A 10,622-nucleotide genomic window follows, 5' to 3' on the forward strand; every position below is an offset into this window, starting at 1 on the left:
CTGCGGGGCCAGAGCGACAGCACAGCGGGGAGGGCGTTGCCTTGCACGCGGCCGACCCGGGTTCGATCCCCAGCATCCCATAGGGTCCCCCGAGCACCGCCAGGGGTGATTCCTGAGTGCAGAGCCAGGAGTCACCCTGAGCATCTCCGGGTGTGACCTAAGAAGAAAAAGGAAAAAAAAGAAAAAAAAATGTTCCCTGCTGGGGACAGGGCAGGCGCTGAGGCTGCACCTGGCTTGGTCCCTGACCCGCCCCAGCACCACCAGGAGTGACGCCCGGGCAGTCAGGAGCGCAGCTGGGTGTGGCCCCAAACCCAACTCTCCAGGGGCCAGAGAGGCGGTGCAGTGGGTAGCACAGTTTCCTGTTCTGGCCTGCACTCCGAGCCTTCCCTGCTTCCTCTCGGGAAAGCTGCCGCCCCACAGAGAATACCAGAGGCCCACCCTGCGGGCGGGCAGACCCCAGCCTCCCACCCTGACCCAGCCTGGGCCCCACCCCCGGGAGCCAGAGCCCACCTTCCTCCTCAGGGCAGAGTGAAGGCAGCACCGCGGCTCCCGACTGCCCAGGGCCACCGTCAGCGACCCCCAGTGGCCCACTGTGGCCGGCCACCTCCGGCTGTGCTCAGGGGTCACTCCTGGGGGTGAACCGAAGTGGGTGCAGGCGCGGAAGGTGCCTTGTCGGCCCATCCCTCCAGCCCCCCAGGCCTCTTCTAAGACATCAAGGACCCTCTGAACAGGCTGGCACAGGGCACGGAACCAGGGTCTGTCGTGCACAAGCCAAGCCCGTCGGGTGCCTCTGCCTTGGGCCGTCAGCTCTGCCCGAAGCCGGAGAGTAACTGCTCATTTTTTGGTTTTTTTTTTTTTTGGGTCACACTGGGCGATACGCAGGGGTTACTCCTGGCTCTTGGTGCTCAGGGGACCATATGGGATGCTGGGATTTGAACCCAGCCACAAGCAAGACAAACGCCCTCCCCGCTGTGCTATTGCTCCAGCCCCTGAGAGTAACTGCTCAGAAATGCCTCCCCCGCCCCGAGTCTGGGGGGGGGGTCATGCAGGGTGGGTGAGGAAGTCTCTGCTCCAGCCCAAGCACGCCCGGCACCCAGCGCCTCCCCAGCCCTGGCCCGGGCCGAGACAGGAGGCAAGGCAGGCACAGCTGAGGGGGAGGGGAGGCTCGGGTGTCCCTGCTGGAACGAGGGTCCCAGCACCCAGCTTCATGGTCCGTATCCCCTACAGGACGGGGCGTGCTGGTTTTCCTCCCAGCTCTGAATCGAGAACGTCCTAAGCTGAAGACAGAAGCAAAGGGCCTTCCTCCCCACACTGACCGAGACAACAGCCCAGGTTCTGTTGCCAAACTCACGCCAACTTCCACAACCACAAAAAACCAGCCCGGTACAGCAACAGTAGCCACGCGTCAGCCGCTTTAATAGAAACCACCGGAGCCCCGTGATTTACAAGAGATCAGAGAGAACCGAGTCACAGTTTTATTACAAGGTTTTAAAACCAAGAATTGTTTAAAAATTCTTGAAAAAGGTTCATTCTCGCCTTTTAACAATCAGACTAGTCGCTACAGGGACAGACACCACGTCCGGCCGGCAGCGGCCCCCGTGACGGGGTGTCGGGGGGGGGACGGATGCCAACCCGGTGACGGGAGCCACCGCTGGCGGGCGGAGGGCGGCCAACAGTCCCCGGAAGGCCGCACGGCGGGAGACGCCGGTCTCAGAATGCAAAGCCTCAGCCTGTGTCCGGCTCAGCCGAGGGCCAAGCACGTTTCAGGGCTGTGCCGGCTTCCGAAACGTGAACTTGGCACATGGCAACCGGAAGCGTCAATCCCGAGGCTCGTGAGGATTTTGGAAGGGAAGCAGGAAGCACCGGGCTCAGACCCGTCCGCCCGCCTGAACTCCGGGGCATGCCACATGCCGGGCGAGGGCAGAGGGGTTCTGGTCCCACCTCACCCTCACCACAGGCTGGGGCGGGGCGGAGACCAGCCACACCCTGGGCCTGCCAGGCGTCCTAGCCTCCAGCGCCCCCTGCTGGGTGCAGTGCCGCGGCGGGGCGGGCGGGAGGAGGCGAGGCTGAGGCAGGGGGGTCACAGGCCGGAGCTCCTGGGCTAGTGACCTGGGAGGGGACCAGCTCTCAGGCCCCCTGCAGACCAGTGAGCTGGCGGTCAGGCAGGTCAGGGCCCAGGGCCTGTGGGAGAAGCTGCAGAGACAGGAGCCGGGCCCAGCGCACACTCGGGCTCTGCCAGGAACCCCCAGGCTGCGCCCCCACTGAGTGCAATGAGGGTGCACCCGGGGGCACCACCTCCGCCCCAGCCCCCCGGGGCACTGCCCCTTAGCCTGGTCTCGAGGGAGGGTGCCCACGGCAGGCACACAAGCAAAACCACCGCTTTGGTTCCCAAGTTTTATTCAAGAACTCATAGAAAACATTCGGCACGGGACTAATCCTCGTCCTCCTCCTCCTCCTCGTCCTGGTTGATCTGGAAGTAGCGCAGCTCGTAGCTCTCCTTGCTGTTGGCCACCACGCGCAGCCAGTCCCGCAGGTTGTTCTTCTTCAGGTACTTTTTGGTGAGATACTTCAGATACCTGCAGAGACAGCGGCTCAGGACTGGGGCCCCGCCGGGGGCCCTCAGGGGCCAGTGCGCCCTGCCCGCCGGGCACTCACTGTGCCCAGAGAGGTGGAGCCCCTTCGCCCCCCGTGACAGGAGCCGTGCTGGCAGGACCAATCGAGGCAACAACTGAGAACCAACCCCGGCAACCCAGCCCAGCCCGCAGGCACCGCCCCTGCCCCCCCAGGTGACACCCTGTGCAAGCCCAGCGTCTACAGCGCTGTCTCCGGGGGGCGCACAGGGGCAGCCCCGGGCGGGAAGCGCCTTCGCAGGGCAGGGAGGGACACGCTCAGAGACCCCGAGCACCAGGCCCACCAGGGCTGCTCGCAGGGGCGGTGAGAGACGGCAGGCAAGGCACCTGCCCTGCAAACTCCTGGGCTGGGTTCGAGCCCTGAATGCAGAGGAAACAGTAGGCCCCAAACAGCCCAGGAACCCCCCAAACACAAAAACCTTACAGAAAAGAGAAACGCGGGGGTGGGGAGGGCACAGCCAACCTGGGCTCCATCCCCTGCCGAGAGCCCTGAGCACAGAGCCGGGAGTCAGCCCGGAGCACCACTGGGTGTGGCCCATACACTAAGCGCTGGGGAACTGGGGGACACAGGGCCTGCTCTGGCACACGGACTCAGCCCCCCTCCCCCCCGCCCGATGGCTCAGCACGGCCAGTTACAGCGGGGACTGAGACAGGGACTGGACCTCGGGAGAGGACGGGAGAGAAGGTATGGGGCCCTTCTCGGAGCCCGTGTTCAGCCACCAGCCACCAGCCCCTCCGCCCCCCGGCCAGCCCGGCCCGGGCATTCCTGTATTCACCGTGGCCCACCTGCACCTGGGGTCAAGGCCCGGCCCCAGCAGCCCCGAGAAGGCTCTGGGCGGAGAAGGGGTAACCACCGCACCCACGCTCTGCGCCGTGGCAACTGCACAGTGTTGTGTTTTTTTTTTGGGGGGGGTTGTGGGTGGGTGGTCAGAGAGGTCAGTGGGGAAGGATCCGACTGCGCAGCCAGCCCAGGCTCAGTCCCCAGTCACACGGGCCCTCTCAGCACTGCCAGATGATCCCTAAGGGAAGGGTAAGCCCTGAGCCCTGCCCAAAGCAGCCCAGACACCCACACACAGAAACAGAAGGGAAGAAAAACCCCACAGAAATGGGGGGAGGGGTCAGGCCACACCCAGGGCAGTGCCCAGGAGACGGCGTGTGGCGCTACACCCCGAGGACACGGCTCCGAACACGCACGGGAGCACAGAGGCGCGCCCAGCCCGATCCCCAGTGTCAGTGGGCCAGGCCCCCCCAGCCGGAACTCAGACACGCCCGGGCCACTCCAGAGAGATGGCGACTCCCAATCCCAGGCCAGTGATGTCAGCCCCCGGGGGATCTGCACACGAGGGGCAGCCCCCGGCGGGGCCTTATTTTAGGGCCTTGTCGGGGCCACGCCGAGCGCCCCGGGCTGCATCCTCAGAGGAAACAAACCCCTCCTCTGCTCTGGCTCCCGGGCCCAGCCGCACTCCTGGCAGTGCCTGGGGGACCACTCGGGATGCCGGGGGCCCACCAGGGTGGCCTGAGCGAGGCCAGCGCCTCCCGGGAACAGACCACCTGAAGCCTCCAGCTCGCCCCCAGCCTGCCAGCTGAGACGGACGGGCCCCCGCCGCACCTTTTGGAGAAAGGCACCTCCGACGTGACGGTGATCTTGCTCTTGCTCCGCTCGATGGTCACGGCACCGCCCCCCAGGTTCCCCGCCTTGCCGTTCACCTTGATGCGCTCCTGGAGAAACTGCTCCTGCGGGGAGAGGCCCAGGTCGCCGCCGCCCACGGCAGATCCCCCACTCCAGACCCGGAACGGACTCACCGGCCCCCCGGGCAGGGCCACACCCAGCAGTGCCCGGGGCTGCCTCCTGCCCCAGGCGCCCGGACCAGCTCCCGGACCTCACTGGCTTGCTCTCAGGCATCCGTGGCCAGCCGTGGCTCAGGTCCGGGCCTGGGCCAGGGCCTGGAGTGGTGCTGAGGACAGAGGGCGCTGCCGCCACCGCCACGCGTCCACGTGGGCCCAACACGAAGACGGACAGGAAGCCCAGCCCCGACCCACAGGCCCGGAGACCAGCACCCAGGGGCCCCTCGCAGCCGCAGCCTCGGCCAAAGCACAGTGGGGAGGGCGCCTGCCCGTGTATGCAACCGACCCTGGTTGGATCCCGGCATCCCAGACGGTCCCCCGAGCACCACCAGGAGCGACTCCCGAGTGCAGAGCCAGGAGTTTGCCTGAAGCATCACCAGGTGTGACCCAAAACCTAAAACATATGACAAAAAAGGGGAGGGGGGTGCAGGCAGCCTCCCCTTTCTGCCCTTTTGGTCACAGCGGCGTTGCTCAGCGCAGTGACTGCTCCTCCTGGCAGTGCTCGGGGGACCGTATGGGATGCCGGGGATCAAACGCAGGTTGGCATTTTCAAATGCAAAGCAAATGCCCTCCCAGCTGCTGCTGTGGGGACCCCAATACGACATGGTCCTCCCCAGGAGCGACCCCAAAATCAGCCAACCAGAGACCTCTGAACACCCATGAACTCGAAATGCGGCATGAGCGATCAGGTCTGGCCTTTTGCATCTCGGACCCAGCTCGCGCCTGCAGGGGTCAGTCCCACGGGCCAGGGCAAGGCTGCGTGGGAGGCCAGCTGCAGCCCAGGCCTAAAGCACCGCAGGGCGCAACCCCGCCCCGGGAGTGGCGATGGGCCCCAAATCAGAGAGGAGCCAGAGGAGGACGGAAGCGGGGCACGTACTACCAGCGCTCTGGGCGTGGGCGGGCCGAGGCGTCCAGCTGAGCCTTCAGCCCAGGGCAGGCGCCCAGCCGGGCCCAGAAAGGCACCTGTCTCCGGGACCGCGAGCAAGCCAGGGCTCAGGCGAGGCTACAGGGCCGGGGACAGCACAGCAGGGAGGGACCCGGCCACAGTCAGCCCGGTCAGCCCCGGCCCCACCAGTCAGAAGTACGGCCCGAGCACTGCCAGCAAGCCCCCAAAGTGACACACGCTAAAGAAAAGAAGCAGGGGGCTGGAGTGATAGCACAGCGGGTAGGGCGTTTGCCTTGCACGCGGCCGACCCGGGTTCGATTCCCAGCATCCCATATGGTCCCCTGAGCACCGCCAGGGGTAATTCCTGAGTGCATGACCCAGGAGTAACCCCTGTGCATCGCTGGGTGTGACCCAAAAAGCAAAAAAAAAAAGCAGTGAAGGGGCCAGAGCAACAGCAAAGCCGGGAGAGCGCCTGCCTTGCACACAGCCGACCCGGGTTCGAGCCCCAACAACCTACACAGTCTCCAGCCAGGATAAAGTCCTGAGCACTGCTGCGCGTGGCAGGCACGTGGCACAGCCCCCTGGCCACCCTCGGCTGTTACACGGCATCACAACAGAACCGGCCCAGCCCGGAGTCCAGGGGAGACGCACAGGCAGGGCCCAGGGGCTTGCGTGCCCAGGGCCAGCCCCACGCGATCAGTGAAGCAGAGGGTTCGGGCACTGAGTTTCACCGGGCCCCTCAAAGCACTGCACGGGATGCCCCCTTCCCAAGCCCCCGGGAACCGGAAGTGCGGGCAGAGACGGGCCTGGCTGGGCACGCTGCTGGGGGCACGCCGACGGGCACACCAGGCTGTGACTTACGAAATTCGCAGCGTCCATGATCCCATCTTCCACAGGGTGGGTGCAGTCCAGGGTGAACTTAAGAACTTGCTTCTTTTTTTTGCCCCCCTTGGCCACAAGTTTTTTCTACAAAAGCAGAAACGGCAGCTTTAGGCGCAGTCCCGGGAGAGGGTGGACTCAAGCCACACCTGGGGCCGGGGAGGTGCAGGTGCGGGTCCTGCCTGCGCCACCCGTGGACTAGCCCTCTCCGCCGGTCACCGGGGAGCTGCCCGCCCACACACACGCCCTCGCGGCGGGCACTGCCCAGCGCTTCCGGACGGCCAAGCCCTGCCCAGGCCTGCTTGGCCCCTCGCACCTAAGACCGTCCCGCGAGTCGCCCCTGACACCCGGGGCGACCCGGCCCTGCGGCCCTCCCAGAAGGCTGCTGACAGCCCCCTGGTCCCAGCCCAGACCCTGGAAGGGGCGGGCAGCGGCCCCGGGAGAACTGCACCCCCGGCCCGAGGACACTTCCCAGGCTAGTTCCAGAGAAGCTCCACGCGGGCCTCGCGGAAAAGACACGGCGAGGCCCGGCTGTCCCGGGCCGCACGCCCACCGCCAGCCCACCCCCAGCCCACCGCCAGGCCCGCTCCCGGCCGCACCCCCACCCCCAGCCCGGCTCCCCCGAGAAACACCGGCCGGGCTCGCTGCCGGGTGCCCGGCTCCCCGCGGGCTGGACCCCGCCGCCCAGGCAGGGTCTCCCCACAGGCCCGGCCCCGGGCAGCTCCCGGGCTGCACCCCGACCCCCAGCCCGGCGCCCCCGCACGTCACGGGGGCCAGGGCCGCCGCCGGCTCCCCGGGCCCGAGCCCAGCCCGGTCCTCCCCGGAAGCACGCGGGCAGGCCCGCTCTCGGGGGGCCCCGGCGGCGCCCCCCACGTGCTCGGCCCCGGGGCCGCCCCCGCCCCCCGCCCGGCGCCCCCCGCGCCCCCCGACGCGCGGCCCGGCCCGGCCCTCCCCGTTGGGGCGTCCCGGCCGCGTCCCCGCGGCTGCCCCGGCGCCCGCGCGGCCCCGGCGCCCCAGCCCGCGGCGGCCGGGCCGGACCCCGCTGCAGCCGGGCGCGCCGCGCGCCGCCCGGGGCCAGACCCCGCGGCCCACGTGCGCGCGGGCGCGGGCCTCGCGCGGAGCCGCACTCACCACGGGCGCCATGGCGGCGGCGGAGGCAGAAAGGGCGGCGGGCGCAGCGCGCAGGCGCCAAGAGCCGCGGCCGGGCGCGCGCCGGCCCAGACCCGCGCAGTCGCTCGCCCGCGGCCCCCGCCGCCCGCGCGGCGCCCGGCGCCCGGCGCTCGGCGCGCGATTGCTTCTCCCTGCGCGACCCCGCGGGGGGCGGGGCGGGGGCGGCACGTACCACTGCGCCGGGGCGCGCGGGGGGGACGCGCGCCGGGCCGAGCCCAGGGCCGACGCGGGGGGCTCCGCGCCCGCGGGCGTCCGGCCCCCGAGGGTCAGGGTCGGGGGGCTGCACTGACCTGGGGCCGCGGGGCAGCGGGCTGGGCGGGGGCGCGCCTCGCGGGCAGCCGCGCTCCGTCCCGGCCTCCCGGCGCCCCCGCGCCCGCGGCGCCTTCCGGTTCCCACCGGGAAGCCGGGACCCCGGCCCGCGTCTCCTGCTGCTTCCTGCCGGGGGGCTCCGGGCCGGGTCTCGCCGCGGCCCCTCCGCCGCCCCCCAGCCCCGCCCCGAGCCTCCCGCCCCGGCCCGGCCTCCCCGCCCGCCGCGCCGGGCGAGCCCCCGGCACGTGGCAGGCCTGGCCTGGCGCCCGCGGGCCCCCGACCCCCGACCCCCGAGTTGGCGGTTCCTCCAAAGTGCCGGGCGATGGGCTGGAGCGATGGCCCAGCGGGGAGGGCGTTTGCCTTGCACGCGGCCGACCTGGGTCCGATTCCCAGCATCCCATATGCCCCCCCCCCCCAGCACTGCCAGGGGTGATTCCTGAGTGCAGAGCCAGGAGTGACCCCTGTGCATTGCCGGGTGTGACCCAAAAAGCAAAAAAAAATTAAAAAAATAAAAGTTCAAACTGCCAGGCGAGGGGGCCAGCGCCTGCCACAGCGGGGAGGCCGGCCCGGGTTCCAGCCTGGGCATCCCATATGGTTCCTCCGAACACCGCAGGAGTAAGCCTGAGCTTTGCCATTTGTGCCCCGAAGCGAAACAATAAGGAATAACCAAATTCTCAGCATCCCGGTCTGGGCCGGTTCTATCTCAGCTCATCACTTAGTTGCACAAGAGTTTGGGGGTTTTGGGTTTTTTTTTTTTCTTTTTTGGGGGGTGGGCACACCCAATGCCCAGGAGTTACTCCTGGCGCTACAACCAGGAATCACTCCTGGCAGTGCTCTGGGGACCATATGGGATGCCGGGGATTGAACCCGGGTCTACTGCATGCAAAGCAAATGCCCTCCCCACTGTGCTGCCACCGGGGCCCTTAGTTGCACAAGTTCTTCAGTGCCTCTTCCCTGACTTAAAGGTACCCGCCTAGGGCCAGCGCTGTGGCACAGCGGATGAGGCTCCTGCCGTCGTGCAGCAGACCAGGGTCCATCCCCAGCACCTCATCTGGGCCCCTGAGCACTGCCAGGAGTGACTCCTGAGCATCATCAACCCCCCCAAAAATTAAGCATTCACCTTACAGAGCCTTCCAGTCCCCAGCAGCGAAGGACACGCCTACCCTGGCCCGGGTGTGTCCTCATGCAAGCCCTCCTCTGCCATGTGTCTCGGGGGGGTGGGGGGGGGCGTGCCTGGCCGTGCCCAGACTCCTGGCTCTGCTCGGGTCACTCGCAGTGCTCTGGGGCCATACGCAGCAGTGGTCAGACCAGGGCGCTGCCTACAAGGTAGTGCCTTGACCGCTGCCCTCTCTCTCGGCCCCCGCGACTCTGGACTGCAGACCACGTGTTTGCTTTGCCAGCTGCTCCTGGCTAGGTTCTCGGTGCTCGTGGGTCCCTTCAGCAATGCTCTCGTGACCGTGTCATGCCAGGGATGGAACCTGGGCAGCCCACATGTGCCTCAGCCCCCACACAGCAGCCGTGTCTTAGGCTCTTCCTGCTGGGTTCCTGCTCATTCCACTGTCAGGCTCACCCACTCTCGTTTCTTCACCTGGCTAAATGGTCCCTGGAACATTCCAGAAGCAGCAAGTGAAAATGATTCAGAGGGAAAGGACAGCAAGTAGGCGCTTACCTTGCGCATGGCCGACCCGGGTTCAATCCCCAGCATTCCACGTAGCCCCCCAAGCATTGCTGGGTGTGGCCCCAAACAAGCAAAAACACAAGTCTTGGGGGGCTGGAGCAACAGTGCAGGGGGGTGTGCTCACCGTGCAGCTGAGGAGCTAGGTTCGATCCCCAGCACCCCAAATGATCCCGGAGCCCCACCTTGGGTGACCCCCAAGCACAGTGCCAGGAGTCAGCCCTGAACACCACCGGCTGTGGCCCCCAAACCAGGACTAATCTCCGGTGGCAGTGAGCAGCGGGGTGGTGTGGCAGGGTGGCGTGCGGACAGCCCCGAGGGGCCCGGGAGCACGTCCTTGGCAGGGGACACGTCTGCCCGCTGTCATGCCCGCCACGGTCCTCAGCTCCCAATGGGTGTGTGGGCACCTCTGGAGAGCTCCAGGACACGTGGCCACATCGTGTCCACCCCAGCAAACTGCAGAGCCGTGTGCATCAGAGGCTGCCCTGGGCGCCATCCGGGTCCCTGGACACGGGGAAGACCCGCGTCTGCAGGAAGCAGGACTCCTCCTGGTCTCACGGGACGGACGTGAAGACCGGGGCTGGAGCTCATCTCACATGGCGGCGGGGCCAAGTACACCCATAACTGTGGGCGTCGGGCCACATGGGGGACTGCACCCCTAAGAGCCTCCGACTGTCCCCGCCCCGGCCCTCGGACCCCTTCCCGACCCTGCTACCCCACCCCATAAGTCTTGCTTCCTAATCAAAAACCCAAGGGAACCAGAGCGGTAGAACAGCGGGGAGGGCATTTGCCTTGCACACCAGCTGACCTGGGTTCGATCCCCGGCATCCCATAGAGTCCCCCGAACACTGCCGGGAGTAATTCCCGAGTGCAGAGCCAGGAGGAACCCCTGAGCATCGCCAGGTGTGACCCAAACAGCAATATAAATAAATACAAATCAATGACCACCCACCAGGCTGGGCACATGGGGCGTGTTCAGAAGACCCAGCTCAGCTGCCCAGCACCACAGGTGAGCCTGGCACTGCGGCGGGCAACCCCTGGGCAGCAAGCCAGGAGCAGCCTCTCAGTGTGGTCTAAGAAGAAGTGGAGCAAAATGAACCCCCACAGTGGGGTTTCCCCTCGCTGACAGACCCGCCAACCTCACGCTGCTCTTGGGGCAGAGTCGGGCCTTAAACGCACCCCAGTTGCCTCCGGGTCTCTGGGCTGGGCTGGCCGCCAGCCCTTCCCC

At 67.4% G+C, this 10,622-nt stretch overlaps 1 protein-coding gene across 2 annotated transcripts; it reads right to left on the reverse strand.

The window, feature by feature from the left end:
• Positions 1-1,397: 1,397 nt before the first annotated feature.
• RPL22 (ribosomal protein L22) lies at positions 1,398-8,135 on the reverse strand. 2 transcript variants are annotated; one of them, XM_055137592.1, is made up of 4 exons: positions 7,701-8,135; positions 6,223-6,327; positions 4,240-4,364; positions 1,398-2,576 (listed from the first exon to the last, which is right to left on the reverse strand). In XM_055137592.1, exons 1-4 carry the CDS (start codon positions 8,118-8,120, stop codon positions 2,432-2,434), a joined length of 795 nt encoding a protein of 264 aa, XP_054993567.1. In that variant the 5' UTR covers positions 8,121-8,135; the 3' UTR covers positions 1,398-2,431. The 2 variants fall into 2 exon arrangements, with proteins under 2 accessions (XP_054993567.1, XP_054993568.1); XM_055137593.1 differs by lacking the exon at positions 7,701-8,135 and adding an exon at positions 7,372-7,419.
• Positions 8,136-10,622: the final 2,487 nt, after the last annotated feature.

This window comes from Sorex araneus, chromosome 5 (genome assembly GCF_027595985.1).
Source record: "Sorex araneus isolate mSorAra2 chromosome 5, mSorAra2.pri, whole genome shotgun sequence".
Taxonomy (NCBI): Eukaryota; Metazoa; Chordata; class Mammalia; order Eulipotyphla; family Soricidae; genus Sorex; species Sorex araneus.